Genomic DNA, 20,739 nt, shown 5'->3' with positions numbered 1-20,739 from the left:
TCCTCACACCTGGTTGAGAAGTCTCCAGGAATCCAGATGAGGTGCCTTAGTGTGCTGACTTGGTTAAGCTGTGGTGAGGCTCTTCTACATTTTGTCTGAGCAGAGCTTCAAGCCACCTTGCTTGTCTGAAGGAGCTCTCCTGCAGCTTCATGAGTCAAGCTTCTCCTGATTTCAAAGGCACCTTCAGCCTTGTTAAGAGTAAGCTGTCTGACTTGTATAGAGTCCGCTCCTGAAGGACCTGGAAGTTCTGCAGTTATCAGACCCCTCCATATCCTCCCAGTAGAATATCGCCTTTCATGCCTTGAGAGAAAAGACCCAGTTACATAATTGAGTGATTTGAACTTTATTGACTGAGCAGACTGCTTGGACCTTCTGCTCCCAGCAAAACAACAGACGTGATGGAGAAGAGCTCTAAAACTTAGAAGGAGGTAAAAAAATCTAACACATGAAGATCCAAAATCCAGAACATCCAGCCTGGCTGCTCTGACAATGTGTGCGGGGGCCTCAGACCTCCAGGCGTCCCAGGAAACGCAGGTTGAGGATCTTCAGCTGGTCGTCCTGCTCCATGCGGACTATGCCATCATCCCCGTCGATGCTGAGCAGGATGCCGGTGGCCTCACGGTCCTCGCCCAGGATCACCTTCACCTGCGCGCGCACACGTACGCACGTACGCACCCATGCACACACACACACACACACATGGCCATGTGATATTGGAGCTGCGATCCTTCACACACTGCAGCTCCTCCACTGGCATGTCGCCATCTTGACTCAACAGCAGCCCTCCAATCAGGAGGTATGTAATGTGTATGTGTTGAACAGGTTACCTTGTTGTTTTTGGTGGGGGTGACGGGCTCCAAGTGGTCGCTGCTCATACTGACCACCTTCTCAGACTCCTGCATGAACATCGAGCACATTCCGCCCTGCACACACACCATTCAGAGGCTTGCACTGTTTATCATATACTTCTCATGCAGAAGATGATGTCCATCACTGGAGCTTCATGTGCTGCCTGAATGGATCATCTGTGAGGTGGCCCATAATCAGAACCAAGAGCTCTGGTCTCCACACACCACATTGTCCCAGGGCGTTTCTCACCGTGACGCTCCTGATGACGCCTGTCTGGCCCATCAGATCCATGAAGGAGTCCTTGACCCGGACCAGGATGTCGGTGGTCACCCAGTCACTGGTGCCCTGCTCGATGTTGGAGCCCGGGGTGTGAGGGTTGTAGCCTCCAGGAGAGGGCGCTCCGGGCGTCATGGGGCTGTAGCCCACCGGGCTGGGGCTAGGACTGGCCTGAGGAGACCACACATCTCTCATTAGCCAGCATCTAATACCGCATTTTTCAGACGATAAGTCACAGTTTTCTTCAGTTTGGCCGGGGGGGGGCGACGTATACTCTGGAGCGACTTATGTGTGAAATTATTGAGCTCTCTTGCTCTTATGTTTGTCTGTCTGTGTCTGCATGTGTGTCTTTAATATATCAGCGATCGTCACACACACGCCAACAAATCCAAATTCAGCGGGGGACGGTCATGGCAGAAGTGCGTTGTGAAAAAAGATGCTACCAGCGACTTCTTTACCAAAGAAAATTGATCATTTCAACATTCGCAATAACCTATAAAAACAACTGAGGCGGGCTGAACAAAAATGGCACCGAAAAGAAAATCATATTCTGCAGGTTACAAGCCGGAAGTAGTGAAATATGCAGCCAAAAAAGGCAATCGAGCAGCAGAAAGAAAGTTTGAAATTAGTGAGAAACTTGTGAGGGACTGGCGAGAAGTGGAGGTTACTCTTACTGAAATTAGGAAAACTAAAAAAAGCTAACTGCGGGCTAAAAGCTAGCTGGCCACGGCTACGGAGTTCACACGTAGGTGCTTGAACCAAGTGCTGCCAGGAGAGGCTTGTCAACAGTACAGTTGCCAAGGAGATGAATATAAATGACTTTGCAGGAGGACCTGCCTGGTGTTACCACTTCATGCAATGCAATCGTCTCTCTATCAGGGCAAGGACACCATCCCGTCAGGATTCAGAAAGATTGGAATAATTGGAACTGCAAGTGACGATGACTCTGACGTAAGCAACGTATCCGTAAAAGAGGAAGCAGCGCATTGTCTACCGTCGGAGTTGGCGGAGTTGTTCAGAAGTGACACCGAAGTAGAAGATTTCGTTGGACTTTGTGATTAAGAGTGACACTGATTGTTTGGTTGTAGCATGTGCCATATGCTATTTGAATGACTCTTATCGTGGTATGTTACGTAACATAGCCTACCATGCACGTTCTCAGTTCATTGTTTATGCGTCATATAGGCTATACTAGGCTATACTTATTTAGCCTGTTGTTCTCTATTCTATTTTTATTTTAAATTGCCTTTCAAGATGAAATGTCTATTCTTGGTCTTGGATTTTATCAAATAAATTTCCCCCCAAAAATGCGGCTTATACTCCAGTGCAACTTATAAATGGTTTTCTTCGTTCTTTATTATGCATTTTGGGCTGGTGCGACTTATAATCCGAAGCAACATATAGTCCAAAAAATACGGTACACATCTAGGAACGAGCAGAAGCTCCTTCTGACAGGAGCTCAGTTTGGAGCCTCGACTGGAAGATCAGTTGTCATTTGGGGGCTTATCCATTAGGTGTCAGCATCTGCTAGATCATGTGTGTGTGTGTGTGTGTGTGTGTGTGTGTGTGTGTGTGTGTGTGTGTGTGTGACTCATGATAGTGAATCTGAAGGAGACCTCTGGGACCTGCTGGGTCAGCTTCTCAGGCCTCCTTAAAATACCTCAGTCGCGACGGTAATCTGGCGGTCCCACCACACGGCCATGTCTGACGCAACTGGAGTGTCTTGAGTGGGTGAAGCCCACTGGGGATCCAGGTCCTACCTGGTAGGCCATCGGGGAGGGCGTGGGGTGGTAGCTTGCCGGAGAGTGCGTGTTCTGGTAGCCCACTGGTGACGGCGCCACCTGATGGTAGCTCTGAGGACTTGGGCTGGGCTGGTAGGAGCCTTGGGGGGAGGGGGCAGCATAGGGCGAGTACTGCTCCGTGTTGTACCTACACACACACACACACACACACACACACACACACACACACACACACACACACACACACACACACACACACACACACACACACACACACACACACGTTATGACCTCTCATTTGGCCTTGTCCAGCTTGGGCCATCCCATAATTTCAAGGATTCAGGTGCTTTTAAGAAGAGTCTAGATGACAATATCAAAATAACTATGTTCTGTGGGTTGTGAGATTAGGGAAGGATTATTGTGATGTGTCTCAAGGAGGAGTTTGTCTGAGTTCCAGACCTGGAAGAAGTTGGCAGATGTGACTGATGGGCCCTCTGGGGGAAAGAGGGTGCAATGTGTAGAACAGGAGCCAGTCAGGTTCTACTGGGAATAACGTGACCCCTCACTGAGTCAGAAGGGGGGTCCTGAATTGGGATGTGAAGGAGCCTCACCCCAACGTTCTGTGCAACAGCTGGGATGGCTTTAGGGCAGGGTGTCAGACATTCGGCCCGCAGGCCAGAACCGGCCGGCAATGGGATTCAACCAGGCCCATAGGATAATTTGAAAGTGAAAAAATGCATAAAAGACAAGGATTTATTTTTTTGAATTAAATGCAATTCAAGAATTTTCTGCTGGGGGGGGGATTTTTTGGTCAGAGTAGACGACAATCCGCATCACTGAGACGGACCAATCAGCAGACGTTATCAATGTACCACCTGCTGCTTGTTATGACGTTGTTTCTGCCCTGTTCTCTACCTCCCCGCCACTCCCTCACTAGCCAAAATGTCGTTATCAAAACAGAGAAAAGTAGTTAAAGAGCGTAGACTTTTCAAAGAAAAATTGATTACGTCCTATTTATTTACGGAGACGCACGGGAAACTTTTGTGCTTAGCATGTTTGGAACAAGTTTCGGTATCTAAGGAATATAATATACGGCGCCCCTACAAGACTCATCAGAGCGAAAAATATGACAGCTTGCAAAAACAACTGAGAAGAGATAAGATCAACAAATTGCTGGCGGGTCTGAGGAAACAGCGGTCCACTTTCACTCATAGCCGAGAAATCAGTGAAGCAGCGGTAAAAGCCAGCAAGCTAATTGCTAGCGAATATGTAGAATTTAATGTTAGTCACCAGCTTCACTACAAACGAGTATGATGGAATTCTACTGTTCATGCAACGCCATACATTTTCAGTATGTATTGTATGTTTATGCATGTTTCATGCATGAAGTTTACACATTTACAGGACAGGTGAATACTCCAATCCTTACACATTTAAAAGCACCCTTTTTAGTTTGGAGGGTGTAGGCAGGGATTAAATTTAGATTCTACATGCACATGTGTAAATGGTTTAGAAATCCCTTTCTTTTCAAGTCTCATTTAATCTTTAAGTGCATTACTATATTTTTCAATACCAATTATCGCATGATCACATGATTGCAACGCATACATGTGAATGATAGAAGTAAATTGCACTTTTGTCTAAGGAAATATGAGGTGTTTCATGAAATGTTTTGTAAAAGGATTGGTCATTAAATTCCAAGATTTTCCTAATCTCCTTGTACTTCTTTCCACCAAAACAGGAAAGATATGATATTTTGGTTATTTATTGTTGAGTATGCTATTATTTTAATGGTCCGGCCTACTTGACATCTACCTAGGCTGAGAAATAAGTTTGACACCCCTGCTTTAGGGTGTCTTGGAAGTTTGAGAGGTTTCCTCTGAGCAGATCGTCTCTGACATCAGGTTCTTTCGCACTCTCTGGGCTTTGGCCCAGGATCCAGGTCCTGGATCAGTACGTTTGAAGGCTTCCCACACACTGAAGGACATGGGATGACCCGGTTCTTCCCGAACCACTAGTCATGAGTCTGCTGGACTGCGATGGCCCCATCTTTGAAGCCCTGAACCCTGGGATGGCTGGAGAACACATGAAGGTCTGCTGAGGAGTGAGCTGTGGTGGCTACTCACATGGCGGGCGTGCCAGGGGTCTGCGGGTTGTACTGGGGGTTGACCTGTGGTGAGGGGACCTCTGGGTACCCGGGGGTCTGCGGGTTGGGAGTCCCCCCATACCCCTGGGGGGACGGCGAGGGCTCGTCGTCGTAGCCAAAGTCATATTCCTCTTCATTCCTAAGAGGAGACCGGGTGCTTTTAGTTGGCATGTTATGGTCCTCAACCTGAGTTTTAGTGTGTGTTACCTTGAGGGTGTGTTGGGGTTGCTGGGGTCCCATGCGCCGCTCTGACCCGGCGTCCTACTCCCATCATGCAGCGGGGTCTGGGAGCCGTAATGAGGGGTGCGGCTTCCTATTGGAGGGAGAGAGGAACACTGTGTGAGCGCCGCCTTTTAATGATGGTAACCTGGAGGTCTGAAGGTCACTGCCTCCCTTCATTGTTCACAAAACTGGTTGTGTCTGAGGGTGTGGTCCAGAGGTCTTCTCCCTGTGAAAGCAAGGGCTCACCGTCGTGCAGCGGCGTCTGGGAGCCGTACATGGGTGTCCTGGAGCCTGTGCCATACATGGGAGTCTGGGAGCCATACATGGGAGTGCGGCCATGGGTGGAGGTCATCCCGCTGTGTTTCTTGGCTCCCCTGTGGGGGGAGGAGAAGGTCAGTGAGCGGACAACAGGCAAATAATTTACCTACAACCGGGAAGTCCCCTGAGGTCTCTGATGAGGGGGGCCCAGCCCAGGTAGCCCATGGACTAGACCAAAGCTGCAGGAAAGACCAAGATGATAGAGGATTGCAGAGCACAAGGGAACAGATATGATCTCCATACACAGGGTGAGGCTGAGATGATGATCAAGATGTGAATCATGCCTTCTCCACATATTCATACAGAATGTGTCACCACCACAGACCAGTCTACTGTGACGGCGCACTCAGCATCCCAGTCAGCCGAAGGTCACACCCTGCAAACTCTTCATCCAGAAATTAACGGTGTCTGGAAGCTTAGAGGAGACATAGAGGACCACCAGAAGACCAGGGGACGGCAGGGCTCAGTGTGACACTCAGGGTGAAATGCTGAGCAGATGTGTGGCATTGCATGACAGCCTCAGGAAAGGCAGTGTGAGGTGGAGCTCTATCTGTGTTTGCTTCATTGTTGCAGAGCCTGGAAGCTAGCGGCCAATCCAATCCTGGAACCACGCTTTTCCTGGGATTGGGTTTCTTGGCCCACACGGTGGCTGTACACGTCAAAGTACTAGCTGAAAGCAGGGTACCCCGGGCCTATAGGTAAAAAGATCTCAGATCCAACAGGGTGCTCTGGTCCGAGGCCAGATAACACCCCTAACACCTCCAACCCCAGGCTGCTGCTCTGTGCGAGTCAGCATCTCCATCCACTGGAGGTCAGACAACAGGGGTGGGGTTGGGTATGGACAACATATGGACACAATGTGCCCTGCTCCACACCACAGTTGGAACTCCTGATTGCATCGATGCAAGAGGTCTCATCTGGAAAATACAGCAAGTGTGGCCTCCTCATCAAACAGGTAAGATCTAACAGACTTCAGAGGACACGTGCTGCTCCTGGTCAACGCTGAAGAAGTGGATGCTAGAGGACACCTCAAATTCAGGAGAGGTGGACAGAACCTTCTGGGCCACCTCCTGCTCACAACATCTCCTGACTGAATTCCGCCTAGACCTTTGTGTTCACATGTTCTACTGAGAAGATCTTTGCAGTCAAAGGTTCTACTGAGATTTTTGTATTCACATAATCTACTGAGAAGATCTTAGCTGATTTAAGTGCCTCCTGCTGTGTTACAGGATCTGTGTGGGACCAGAGACGTCCAATGAATGACAGGCAAGCAGTCCGTGTGTGTGTGTTTGAGGGAACATACATGGTGGTCAGTCGCTGTCGGTCCACAGAGATGGTCTGACAGGTGGAGTGAAGCTCCACCCTGGCTGTGGACTCCGTGGCATCCTTCACCACACCGATGTAACCTGGGGAACCAGGGCAGGTTCAGCTTGAGAGAAAGGTGAGAAGAGCAGCAGCAGCTCCCTTCAGAGCCTCTCACCTTTGTAGGGACCCTGGGAGATGCGGACCGTCTGACCAATGAGCTCGTTGTCTCGTCTTCCTCGTCCCCGCCCCATCCCACCTCCTCCACCTCCTCTCTGCTGGGCCCCTGCAACGGGACAACACCTCCATGAATGTTAGGATGACCCACAACAGGTCTGAGCTGGAAGAACATCTGATGCTTTGAGCCAATTAGGTGGCAGGTAGTGAGCAGACACCCCTCTGACATTCAGCTTGTCACCGCCTGGACCAGAGACAGCCCAGACCTTTGGCTTCAGATGTTGTGCTAGCTCTGACCTCAAGCTTCTAACATTTGGACCAGCCAAGGACCCGGTCTCAGCTCCATCTGGAGCAGAGATCAACAGCACTGAGAGAGCTGTCTCCGCATCTGGCAGAAATCAGTCGTATTGCCTATAGAAAGGTTTCATTCTGAGGTCACTGGAACCCGTTCCACTGGGAAACACCATTTCCTCAATGGGAAGGGGCCCAGAAGCTGTGTGGAGCACTGACCTCCACAAGCCGCAGGTGAAGCTACAGGACCTCAAATGACTTTCAGGCTAAGACAGTAAAGGTGGCGCGCGCACTGACCTCCCCCGCCATGGTGCATGGGGCTGCTGATGCGGGGGCTCATGGGCGCGAATCCCCCCACAGTGAAGTTGGTCACATCCCTGGGCTGAAAGAGGCAGGTGGACACCATCAGACCAGCCTGACTCCTGGATCCCAGGACTACAGGATTAAATGTTGGGTGAATGTCCGTCGTTTGGCGATGGTCCAGATGTCCACCGGGGCTCACCTTTGACCCACCGGCCAGCACCAAGTGCCTGGTCTTGCAGACGAACATTCCTCCATTCTCCACCAACTTCTTACAGTGCAGGAAGGCGAAGCCTCTGAACAGGTGACGGATCTCACCTTCACGGCCCTGCAGGTAGACACAACAAGAACATCGCAGCTCTAGGAGAGGACCTTGGACATCTTCAAACCCTCCCTTGACCCCATCTTCTCTGCTCTCTAACTGGAGTGAGTTTGAACACGCACACATGCACACATCTGGAGTCCAAATGCTACATGGAGAGCTCAGTGATCCTGCGAACATGGATCTAATTTACATGCAGATTTTATTTATTTATAATGCACATGCGGCGCCCTAAGGCACACGTACTGAGTGTGGCCCGTCGATGACCTTCACAATGTCCTTGACGTGGATGTTGTTCTGCTCCGAGTCCAGAGCCACAGCAAAGCGGTTGTCCTTCCGTCGGTTTACCGCCTGGTGGCGCACTGTCAGCACCTTCCCGTGCATGTTCAATACCTGGGGGACACATGCCAGGGTTGTCTGAGGGCCACGCTCTGATTCAGAGATAAAACCTTCTGCACATTCACTGTAGAGCAAAGCATCACCTGAAAGGTCTCCCTCTCCAGTCTGACAATGACCCCGACCGTCTGTGGGTCCAGCTGGACCAGCTCCCCCCACTCGTGCTGCCCCCCTGCGTCCACGCCAGACGCTGTTTCCGAACAGAGCTGCAGGTCTCTGGGCAGGACCTTCAGCTGCAAACACAGTGGAAGGCGGCGGGTCAGAGGGACGAAGCGGGGACCGGTGACCTGGGCGTGGTCAGAGGACATCTGGGCAGGGTACCTCATGCATGGTGAGATCAGAGAAGAGGATGACGAAGTTCTCCTCCACCCGGACAATGAGCCCCGTGTCGCCTTCATATCGGCCAGCGATCACCTTCACGTGGTCACCCATCCGGAAGTACTTTTTCAACTCATGGGCAGGGAACTCCAAGGGATCCTGCCGAGCACACACATATCTCCACTCTGAGAAGTATTAATGGCGCATCGCACCCCTGCATCCTATCTCTAACCCTTTTCCACCCGACCGGTCGAGGCAGAAAGCTGCCCTCACTGACCAAGGTTTTCCACATCATTCCCTGTTCCATGGAAATAGTCTTCATAGAAGATCTTCAAGTATGAGTGAGTCTGTGGAGATGGCTGTATGTTTGTGTGTGCACGTACCTTCAGGTCCTCGTGTTTGGGCATGATTGTGATCTTGTTCCCGTCCACGCTGAGGATTTTCCCCTGCAGGTTGATCAACTCTCCCTCACACACCTCCACGTTGTCACCAGCCTGCAGGTTGTGTTCCCGTTCTTTACCTGTGGAAGGGACAAACAAACAGACTGTTGAGCCAGTAGACAGAGCGCAACCCTTGTTTGATCCAGTAGCAGCCAAGAGAGTACAGCACCTGACTCGGTCACCACCTCCAGGTCGATTCCTTCAGGCTGGTCCTCAAACTTCTCCAGCTCTGACAGTGTGGGCTTCACCCCATCTGTGATCTGACACACACACGCCCACACACACACTTACTTCCAGGAGCTTGGAAGTGACCAATGAAAGAAGCTAAACCCCTGACCCAGTCTCCGTAGAGACAGGTTGACCTGGTGCCAGCATGAAGATCGAACAACAACCATCATTGAAGATTCAGCATTTCTCAGGTTCTACAGGGCCCTTCTCCTCACCACGGCAGACATGGCAAAGCTCTTGAATAGGAATCCTTTGCGGCTGTAGCGGTTCCCCTCGAAGATCATGAAGTCCCCATCATGGCTGACCTCGCCGCCAAGGGACCTGTCAATCAAACAATCGTCTCACTCACACACACAAGTATACAAACATTGAGTCATTGTGTGTATGTGTGTTCATACCGGATCTTTTCTGCATCAAACAGCCTTTGAGCAGGTCTCTTGAACTTCTTCCTCTTGGCGAACCAGTCTTTCTGTAGGACAGACAGGAGCAGTTACCCATCAGTGCACACTGTGTGTGTGTGTGTGTGTGTGTGTGTGTGTGTGTGTGTGTCTGTGTGTGTGTCTGTGTCCTACCAGGCTCATCTTGGCCTTAATGCGGTCCAGGTCTATGCGAGGGATCATCTTGAGGGAGATGGTGTTCTGACTAGGTTCGACATAGTCCACCTGGAGAAGGAAGCAGTGAAACCAGAGAAGAGAAGATCAGAAAAGATCATCTGATTTGTGCTCCAACTGGATGCCTACAGTTTTTGGATTCTCCAGTCCGATGCGGGCAAAGGTGCTTGGTACCTGCGCAATGTCGTCCTTGTACAGGCCCCTCTTCAGCCGGACCCAGGACTTTGGCTTCAAGTTGGTCACCTCTTTCACCACCTTGAGGACATCAGTCATCTCCTTGATGGGAACCATCTGCTGGTTCCAGAAGCCCATCCTCAGGTTGCCTATGCCCTCGATTGCGGCCTTGACGTGAGTCTGCTTGTATGACTCCACATAAATGTAGCCTTTCACGTGATCTGGTGCCACCACAGACTTGATCTGCAGGGGCTGCGGGGAGTGGAGATAGGGTTTCCAGACCTGCTGTCATCGGCCAATCACAGTGAAGCATTAGAACAAGGGACCTTACTGTGTCGGTGAACTGATAGGCGATGAACTTCCTCATGAGGGCGATGGCCGTGGCTCTCTCCTCTCCGATCTTAAGAAAACAACACCTTGAGCAAACCTCAACGTGTGTGTGTGTGTGTGTGTGTGTGTGTGAGAGGAGGCATTGTGAAAAGGGGACACACACCTTACACTTGACCGTCCAAAGGTTTGGATCCCTGGTGACGACAAACACATTGTGAGATTAGGAGGAGCTTGAGCTGTTACAGGCAGCCAATTAGTGGAGGAGCGTTTTACATACTTGACCCCAGGAAGTAGCTGCTGCTGCGTAATGTCATCTGACAGCTCCTCTGACCCCCCAGAGTAACTGCAGCGAAGAGGAGACACACAGAAGGGTTCATCTCTCAGCACAAAACAAGAATACATGAACATGAGACCGACACAGTCGCAGACTGGGCTTCCAGAGTGGACCACCAGGAGGTCCCGTCAGGAGGCAGTAAAACATCAAAACGCACTTCCTCACATGGAGGGGAGCTGAGCAAGCATCTGGTCTTCACCTTCCAACAGCGATTCATCAATTTCTGTGAGAACCGGAGACACTCACTGCTCACCGCCTGATGACTTGGCGTACTTCCTCATGTAGTATTCACCCAAGGCCTCCTCCCTGGAGTCCCTGCAACACACACACAACCTTCAAATCACAAGTTTCTGGTACAAGTCCAAACAGAGGCTTCTGGTATGGGTCCATAGACACAGAGCCTTCAAACCAGAAGCTTATAGTCCAAACAGAGGCTTCTGGTACAGGACCACAGACAAAGAACCTTCAAACCAGAAGCTGCTGGTAGGAGTCCAGACACAGAACCTTCAGCTGATGACCTTCAACATTCCCATCTCAATGTTCTGACATCTATATTTTGTAACAGTAACTCCTCTCTCATGTCTATGTTGAGTGTCTGGTTCACCTCCAGAGATTCTGTAGCCTCCTGGATCCAGAATGGTCTTCATCCAGAACGACGTGGTCGATGTTGGACACTGAGGGAACAGGAACCAAGGAGAGGTCAGGGTTACTCTCCTGGTGGCAGCTGATCCGGAGGGAATGATTGTGAGATCTGAGGAGACTTACCTTCAGCCTCCTCTGCACCGGGGCGACACCACACAAACACAAGAAAGGAGGAACGGGAGAAGGTGCAGGAGAACAGTGGAGGTGCAGTCAAGGCAAGAGGTGGGATGGACAAGAGGATGGAGGATAAGAGGCGAACAGATTTAAAAAAATTGAGAGAAAGAATCCAGGATGAAGGGGAGGAAAAGTTGAAGATAAGGTTAGACGCAGGTGGAGGAAGGGAGGGTGAGCCATGAACAGTCATCAGGGCGAAGTCAGGCAGCAGCAGCACAAAGCATGACGGGAAAACACGACAAAAGAAAGAAAAAAACAGATTAATGGTGACCCAACAGCACAGAAGCATGGAGGCAGGAGAAGGTCTCCATGAGGTGGTGGGACAGATAGTAGAAACCAGAGTAATGGCGCCCTACTGCACAACATCCGATTCTTCTCAGCCTCTGCAACGCAACCAACTGCCCCACTACACCTGCTGGGTGTTTGGGCAGAGCCACACACGCTCTAGTTTGCAGTAGGACTCCGCTTGGGTGGTCAGAGCAGACCTTCACGCAGATCTGACTACTATGGCCGTTAGAATACCTTTGATATCAATCAACCTTTAAGTTGGAATGTCCAGGACCATCACTGATCCGCCTGTCCCTGGACTGCAGACTAGAGCCAGGCTCTAGTTAGTCTCCAGGTGAGATACAGATGAGGTTTAACAATGTTGAAAGCTAAAGCTCCACTTCGTCCATGGGTTCCAGCTGCACGTCTGCAATCAGCAGCCAGCATCTGCACCAAGGGGATAACGGACTGTGCAGCTCTGCAGCTGGAGATGGAGAGACCGTGCAGGAGAAGGACATGGCCGGTGGTGCCAGTAACAGGCCAGGACAGACTCACATAGCTCAGCATCTTCTACATGGACCCGGAGTTCACACTCCTGGTCCAGGATGGACCTGGGACTCCCGGGTTTGGTTTCTACTAAAGTCCCACCCTGGGTGATGCTTTCTTTTCGACGTGCCACATAGAAAGCGCCAACCACATCAGTTAGTCCAGGGAAACAATCCAAACAATAAAGCACGATATTCTTCTACCAGCCAGCAGGGTCGGGCAAATAGTCACACTTAGTTCTCTGGGTTTGTGGAAGCTGCCAGCATGAAGATGACAGCCGGCTTTGCTCCAGGTCAATGTAATGCCTCTGGAAGCCATGCTTTGGTCCCGGTTAGCAGCTCAGCGTGGCTTTCAGAGAGGACCGGACCATCAGGGTGGTTTTCGAAGTCCAATGGGCCAGGAGAACAAGGTGAAGCCAAAAATGGATTTGCCTGCATTGCTTCTGCATGTTTGGTGGCACGGACAGACACAGCTGCGCTGGAGATGAGGTTAATACATTCCCACATTTATGGTGAACATGGATCATGGACGGCTAATCAACGAGACAGGTTCTCCATTCACTTTCAAATACACATGGTGTCAATGAGAAGTCAGAGGGGGAGAATCTGGAGCAGAATTACCGTTAACTGAAGAGGACATGCATGACAGACAAACAAAGAGAGGTCAGTCAGACGGGAACCCCATCAGTCTAAACATCACAACCCGCTGAGCTTTAGCTTCACATCAGGAGGATCTCCTTCCAAACACACACTCAGTGTGGACTTCCCTAGTCCTCTGCTGGAGGGCAGTGGACACCTAATCCAGCTGCAGGTGGACCACAGTGCTGGTTTCCCCACATCTGCTGCTGCCACCCACGGACCCAGCTGCAGACTAACAGCGAGCCAGGCGCGCGGGTTTGAACAACCACCAGCAAGGAAACATGGTTCTCGTTCCGAGCCCGCGAAGGAGAACATTATAGTGTACAGTGATGTTAGGAACAGTGCTTGGTATCTGGTACCTCCTCATTCAGTGGAACAAAGGAAAGCTGTTCCTGAAAATTAAAAAAGAGGGAGAACAAGTATTTGATACACTGCTGATTCCTCAGCTTTTCCCACTTGCAAAGCATGTAGAGGTCTGTAATTTTTATCATAGATACTCAACGGTGAGTCACAGAATCTGAAACAAAAATCCCAAAAAAGACATCGTATGATTTGTATGATGCATGACACAAGTATTTGATACATCAGAAAAACAGAACTTAATATTTGGTAAAGAAACCTTTGTTGGCAATTACAGAGATCAGACGTTTCCTGTAGTTCTTGACCAGGTTTGCACACACTGCAGCAAGGATTTTGGCTCTCATACAGATCTTCTCCAGATCCCTCAGGTTTTGGGGCAGTCAATGGGCAATGATTTCAGCTCCCTCCAAAGATTTTCTACTGGGTTCAGGTCTGGAGACTGGCTAGGTCCCTCAGGGACCTTTAGATGCTTCTTAGAGTCACTCCTTAGTTGCCCTGGCTGTGTGTTTCGGGGTGTTGTTATGCTGGAACACTCAGCCATGACCCATCTTCAAGGGTCTTACTGAGGGAAGGAGGTTTTTGGCCAATATCTTATGCTACATGGCCCCATCCATCCCTCCCTCAATACAGTGAAATCGTCCTGTCCCCTTTGCAGAAAAGCATCATTGTTAGACTCAGTGCCCAGCTACAGTTGACCAAGTCCTGTGGTCTTAGGGTAGCACTGAAAAACATCCCCTGTCTCCTGAACCAGGGAACATGGTATCATGACAAACTATCCCTCATGCCTGCCAAGTTCCATGCCTGCCTATCCCTGCACGCACTGCAAGTGCCCCCATCCATCTCATAATCATAAAGGGTCAGAGGATACCTGGCTCACAGGCCTTCTTCCAACCCTACTCGCTCTTTGGTAAGCTCAACTTGTCACTTTGCGGCAGGCCTCTGCTTGAAGAGAACAATCATTCGGCCTACCTGCTGGATCAAATCCTCACCAATGTCCCAATCCAGGTGAAAGCAAAGCAACCTCTCGGGATGCTGGTTGACGGCTCCTTCCATGACGTTCAAACTGACAATTCTAGTCATGGGAGAGCTATCCCCCTCCCTGACCGTTGGACCAGACAAATCCCTTTCACCTTTCAGAACAAAAAGAGAAAATCTGCTTTGTCCAGTGTCTCGACTACCTTGACAGGGACAGAGAGTTCCACCAGGAGGCGAGCTTCTCACCTCATTGCCTCAGTGCTGCTCTGGCACAGAAATAATACACTGAGAAGAGAATCATTGCCTATACCAGCAGACCCCTCAGCAGCGTAGAGACCAAATTCTCCAGCTGGCCACAGTGTCGGATGTGGAAGACTTCTGCAGCTATATTGGAGGCCAGAAGGTGATTATAGAAACTTGTCACCAACCCGTCACGTTCCTGAAAAGCCAGCGGCTTTTTTTGCATTGCCACATCAATGATGGCATTGCAGGGCTATGACACTTAAGTCAAATATGGCCACAACCACAAGATGGTTATAATCCAAGGCCTGGCTGACAGCCAACACTGTGACTGTTAGAGCAACCAAATTCCCAGTCCTCGCTGGTGTTTCTCCCTCACTTCCTTCCCACCACCTCTACTATGATGAAGATGCCTGCTTGGACCTCCCGAAGGTCCTATGTGGATCAGGGGTCTCAAACTCGCAGCCCATGGGCCAACTGCGGCCTGCTTGACGATAGTTTGAGGCCCCCGCCTTAAGATGAAAGTTTAATGTTAGTGCGGCCTGCGCAAGTTTGATATGGAAGCTGTATATGTTAGCACTACCTCTGTGCTTAATAGTTAGGTCTGTCTCATTCTGGGGGCTGCATGCTTCGGAGCACCAGGACTCTACCGGCAATGTGACCGGGCCCACTGTGGAGCCCGCTCCAACTAGAGGAGGGGAAGATGTAACACCTTAGTTGTAGGATTAACTGTATGCTCCACTCACCCACCCGCATGCACCAACTCCTAGCACATCATCCCCTCTGTTCTGTAGCGATCCAACTCCAATTTGTTACAGATTGGACTCCTTTGGATTCTCAGCAGCCTCCTTAGTCTGCCTGCCACAATGCTCCTGGATGTGGTTGAGCCCGGCCCACCTACCAGTAATGTTCTTCAAGAACAACCAGGCCTCCTAATTACCCATTGACACATATACACCCAAAGAGTCTACGTGCGGTTGGATCCCTGGGATGTATATCGCAAACACATTCGTGTAGCTCCAAAATTAACAGAGGGTAGACTAAGTGGTGAACAAATGACTAATGTGGGAACATGCCACGTAAACAACAATCCACATGGTCGGCAAGTTACAGAAGTTTCTGGTCACTGAGAATGATCTCAGTAATAGCAGACGACCAAAACGGTTCCTGGGAGGTTTGCTTGCTGCAGCACCACACTGTATCAGCGGTTGGATCTTTGTTTTCCCTGGGCAGCAAACTCCGTTTGACACTTGGTCGCTTCAAAGAAACCTGGACAGGCTTGAAGAGGAAATACCAGAAATCCAGAGGCTCCTTATCCAGCAGGAACAATGAGATAGCAAAGATTTTCCAAACTCATTGCCATATGAGTGTCTTTGATATTAGATATCATTGCTATTGTTACATTGTAAACTTGCTGATTGTCTAACTCTCTCTACTTTCCTTCCTTTTCTTAACAGAAACGCATTTACACAGGACATTATTTATTGGCTTTTCACCCATTCCGTTGTGTCCTCCAACCCTGGTCACGAGGTAGCACCAGGTGGTAGCCTTTGGACTACAACCGTCAACATTTTGGTAGTTCGGTAGTCAGACCGCCATTTTGGTAGTTTTCTGAGGCTGACGCCATTTTTGAAGTCCAACACACACACACACACACACACACACACGCGCGCGCACGCGCACGCGCACACGCACACGCACACGCACACGCACACGCACACACACACACACACACACACACACACACACACACAGGATTGTCATAGAAACTTCATTATATCTCAAAAGGGGGGTTTCTTGGTTATTGTTTGGGAGTACTGTGTGATTTCTTGAGACTTTGTTCCACTCATTAGGTATTATTTTCCAGCTTTGCTGGTAGTGCCCCAAACGAAGATTGGTATCATTATTGAGTTAATGATATTCCAAGAACTTTGATTGATAACTGATAATCATCGCATATAATTGTCAGTTATTATTAATAACTAATTAACAAATAGTGCCCTGCATGAGGCTAGAGTAGAACAGTGCACAAGTGTTTTTCTGGATTTTTGTTTTAGATTCCATCACTCACAGTTGAAAAGTATCTATGATAAAAATTACAGATCTCTACATGCTTTGGAAGTGGGAAAAACTGAAATATCAGCAGTGCATTAAATACTTGTTCTCCACACTATATCTATACAAACAGTTATAATTCAGTTTCTCTGCTTCTCCTATCCAATTACGCACACTTATGTGAACGTAATCCAAGCCTTCACCTTTTTCAAGCATTGTCTCTGAGCTCTGATCAGGGGGGAAAGCAATACTTCAGAGATGTTTCAGCTGACAGGAGCTGAAGAGCATCAACCACATGGACAGACTTCACGTGGCTCCGTCCCTCTTCACATACTGTACATTAAACTCTATCCTCCAATAGACCCATGACGTTCTCCTGCTCTATCTTTCACTGAATGTGTGACGCTTGAAAGAACCCATCCACCTGCTCCTCCTGCTCAGTATTTACCAGCACACTTTGTTCACTGTGTTTGAATAGGTCCATGAACATGGGACCTTGGTGGCAGGACTACAAGTTATTTCCAATCAACCTTCTGAAAGCTAAATCCACTTTTGTGAGGAGTACATGAAAAAGAAACCATTTAAAAAAAAAAATTAAAAAAAAAAATGAAATGTGGAGAACAAACTCTATCTTTAAATCCAAATTCACCGGGATGTGTCACTACAATCCTGTGAGATTAACACAAAGGAAAATCTGGAGGTATTTCAGAATCACCAGGAAGTGAAGCGATGATGTTGAATAAAAGACGAAAAAAAAAAAAATGAATCCAGTACAAATCAAGATGATTTGAGACACTGCTTTAAACGTTTCTAGACTAGATATTAAGATGAATGGATTTAGAATTAATATAAGCTAATCCTGAATATGTTGTAATTCATTTATATGTCAGATTACTATGAAGGCTGTATTCAAGGGCCTTTACAAACGTTTAGATCAAATAAAGAGGGCGTTCAGGAAGCCCTCATTTCTTTAGGGTGTGTCTAATATGTGATTTTACATGTCTGAGCTGGTGTCTGATAGACACCGACTTTCTAATTGTGTTCTGTATTGATCAGTTAATCCTCTGTAGCCATGCCTCCTCACCTTTCTCCAGGATGTCCTCTGCTCCTTCCTCCCACTGGTCCTCCTCATCCTCGTACTCATCGTCCACATCTAGAGTGAGACAAGGTAGATACAGGTTTAGAGGTACCTATTTGACCAGGGCTGAAGCTTATCAAGGAGGGACATTCATACCGGCTTCGTCCAGGATGAAGCCGCCGTGTCTCGGCTTCTTCCTGGGACGGTCGTCATCATCCTCCTCCTCCTCCTCGTCATACTCCTCCTCATCCTCCAGGTCCTCGCCCTCCTCCTCTGCTACCTTGTCACTGCCAACAGGGCTGTTTGGCTCCTCCTGCAGACAAGAGACAGAAGGCTGAGTCTCTGCTCCCTGTGGGGTCCCATCCACTGATCAGCTAGACCACATGTGTCAAACTCAAGGCCCACAGGCCATAAGTGGCCCGCCACGTCATTTTATGTGGCCCGCCAGAACGTCTTATAGGGTCTGATTGTCTTAAAATAAATAAGTCCAACGCGTGTGTTGACCATAAAATACATTTCCCACAATTCATGCCGATCATGTAACATGATTACATTTAGTTACATTTCTACTGTTACCTTTACATGTGGCCCTTTGAGGGCAACCATTATGTTGATGTGGCCCTCGGTGAAAAGGAGTTTGACACGCCTGAGCTAGATGAAGGTGTGACCCTCAGATTTTGACCAGATACATCAGCATCAGTGTGACAAGGAAGCAAAAATCTCTGATGGACACACACTCTGAAGCGCAACCAAGCGCAACTGACATTTTGAGACTTGCATCGACAAGTCCAAGTAGATGATAGTGGACATGAGGAAGGGGAGACCTCATCAGCCACTGTTACTCTGGGGTCTTGAGGTTGGGAGGGTGAGCAGATTCAAATATCTGGGTGTCCACACAAGTGACAACCTCACCAGAGGCTGTACTTCTTGAGGAGGCTGAGGGGGTTTGGCATGTCGCCTAAGATCCTAAGCAACTTCTCCAGCTGCATTGTTGAGAGCATCCTGACCAGCTGCATCATCGTGTGGTACGGCAGCACCACTGCTCTGGACCACAGCGACTGCAGTAAGTGATAACAACTGAGGATCACCAGAACCCCACTGCCTTCTCGCCAGAGCATCTACCACGGCTGAGTCCACAGGAGAGCTGCCTCAATCAGCAAGGACCACGCCTACCCTCAAGATGGAATGTTCACTCACCTACCCTCCTGCACTTTACATTCAGCACTGCACATGTAACTACTGCTATTTAAACTGCACTCGTCCTTGCACCTGCACTCTATGTTTTACTTCCAAGGCCAACACTGTTCATATTTATAACAATGTTAACACTATATATTTTTGTCAATACATATCCAAATGCACTGCGGACAGCAAAGTAAGAATTTCATTGTACATGGAAACACGTTTTCACACTGTACATATGACAATAAACACTATGACTCTTGAAAACCGCCCACCAAACCAGTAGATGTTGAACACCCACGAGACGTTGGCTCTGCAGGACTCTGATGCTCTTCAGGTTTATGTTCCATGCAGTAAAACACACCTGGTCATTGACATAATGGTCTTCTGCTTTCAAAAACAACACTGTCTTTCAGCCATTTTCCACTTTCACTTAACCCTACAATGTTTTGTTTTTTTTTGTTCATAATATATATTGAAAATGACTCTTGTTGACGTTCCTCATTGCAGGTGTGATAAGGGACCGTCTAACATTAGCCTGAGCGTCTATTTACAGGGCATTCTAAGCTCTTGGATATGCAGGGCTTGTGTGTGCTTAGTTAAGTATTCCCTGGCTTCTACAGTAAGGTGGGTCATGAGAAAACGTTAGTAAGTCTTCCGTTCTTGTTGTTCTCCTTGTGGACGTTAGGGTGATGTTCAGAGCATATTCCCTGGGACAAACACCTGTGACGGTGGGTCCTGACTAACACCCTGGGCTCAGCCAGCGGCGGCGGGACGGCGAGCTCACTTCGTTCTCCTCTGCCTCCTCGGCCTCCCCATCGGTGCTGCGCTCACTCTGGTTGTCGGAGAAGTCGCTGTCCTCGCTGTCCGACATCTTTTACCTCCGGGGCGGCGTGGATACACGGGATGACCCTGGCGTTAGGGAGCCTGTTAGCTTACACCGCGAAGAAAACGGCGCCGGGATCCGGTGATTGGCTCGCAGCGAGGCCTAGTTAAGCCCGCTAACAGTTAGCATCGATGTTGTGCCAAAGTTATTGAATACAGGAACAATCAGATGTTCACTGCTTACTTCCGACGGGTCTCCGGTGCCCGTTTTTTGGCAAAATGCCGCCCTTCCGGATAATTTCCAACCGGCGGGAACAAACACCCAAATATTAGCTTGTTTTGCGCTCAGATATCCGCTCAAGTCTTTACGAGAGACCGCGAGATTTGCGTCCCCGGAAGTCTCGGACTCGTGACGTTACCCGGAAGCGTCCCTCCATTTCTGTCGCCCTCCCGAAACAACACTCAGTCACACCTTATTGCAATTGGGTTTGGCCATATCAAACGATTAAAGACCCCAAACGTGTTTCTAAATACGTGTTCGTTGTTTGCATAGTATATTTTATTTGAATTTGTGTTTAAGTGTAAAAAAGTTAATATTTGTACACTCGTCTATGACGGCGAATTAAAATAAATATGTTAAAGATTTCCTCCGAACGGTTCAGTTTGTCCTGGCCATTGAATTCAAAGATTGAGAAATCAGTAACATTTTTTTGCTCTCTTCTTTTAAAGTTCTTTATTAGAAATGGCATTACTCGAGGTCGTCCTCTAATATCAGATGATTATTTCCGAAGAAAACAGTCATTGTTTTAAGAAGAAAATGAACAGAACTCATTAGACAAGGAAGTTGTAATGAATATAAGCATAGTGTATATATGTTTTTGTATTTATGCAAGACAAATAAAGTGTTTCTGAACCTGGGCCAGTAGTTGTTTGACGGGACGGCTCTACGCTTGGTCCCAACGTAGGTCTTACGTCTACTCT

General features: G+C 48.8%; 1 protein-coding gene across 3 annotated transcripts; it reads right to left on the bottom strand.

Annotated features, from left to right (window-relative positions):
• Positions 1 to 327: 327 nt before the first annotated feature.
• supt5h (SPT5 homolog, DSIF elongation factor subunit) lies at positions 328 to 20,736 on the bottom strand. 3 transcript variants are annotated; one of them, XM_086177522.1, is made up of 29 exons: positions 20,673 to 20,736; positions 19,721 to 19,845; positions 17,908 to 18,064; positions 17,758 to 17,826; positions 11,381 to 11,450; positions 11,023 to 11,091; positions 10,720 to 10,785; positions 10,606 to 10,636; positions 10,444 to 10,512; positions 10,113 to 10,364; positions 9,900 to 9,989; positions 9,726 to 9,796; positions 9,543 to 9,648; positions 9,269 to 9,359; positions 9,043 to 9,179; positions 8,663 to 8,818; positions 8,428 to 8,574; positions 8,192 to 8,338; positions 7,826 to 7,951; positions 7,621 to 7,705; positions 7,034 to 7,141; positions 6,857 to 6,959; positions 5,482 to 5,609; positions 5,221 to 5,326; positions 4,994 to 5,152; positions 2,886 to 3,054; positions 1,099 to 1,296; positions 828 to 923; positions 328 to 645 (listed from the first exon to the last, which is right to left on the bottom strand). In XM_086177522.1, exons 2-29 carry the CDS (start codon positions 19,805 to 19,807, stop codon positions 505 to 507), a joined length of 3,234 nt encoding a protein of 1,077 aa, XP_086033648.1. In that variant the 5' UTR covers positions 19,808 to 19,845; positions 20,673 to 20,736; the 3' UTR covers positions 328 to 504. The 3 variants fall into 3 exon arrangements, with proteins under 3 accessions (XP_086033648.1, XP_086033638.1, XP_086033630.1); XM_086177512.1 differs by lacking the exon at positions 20,673 to 20,736 and adding an exon at positions 20,003 to 20,146; XM_086177504.1 differs by lacking the exons at positions 17,758 to 17,826; positions 17,908 to 18,064; positions 19,721 to 19,845; positions 20,673 to 20,736 and adding an exon at positions 11,542 to 12,697.
• Between the last annotated feature and the right edge of the window lie 3 nt (positions 20,737 to 20,739).

This window comes from Fistularia commersonii, chromosome 3 (genome assembly GCF_037954325.1).
Source record: "Fistularia commersonii isolate RoL2024-O1a breed Wild chromosome 3, RoL_Fcom_v1.0, whole genome shotgun sequence".
Lineage (NCBI taxonomy): Eukaryota > Metazoa > Chordata > Actinopteri > Syngnathiformes > Fistulariidae > Fistularia > Fistularia commersonii.
This window is presented reverse-complemented; position numbering and strand designations above follow the sequence as displayed.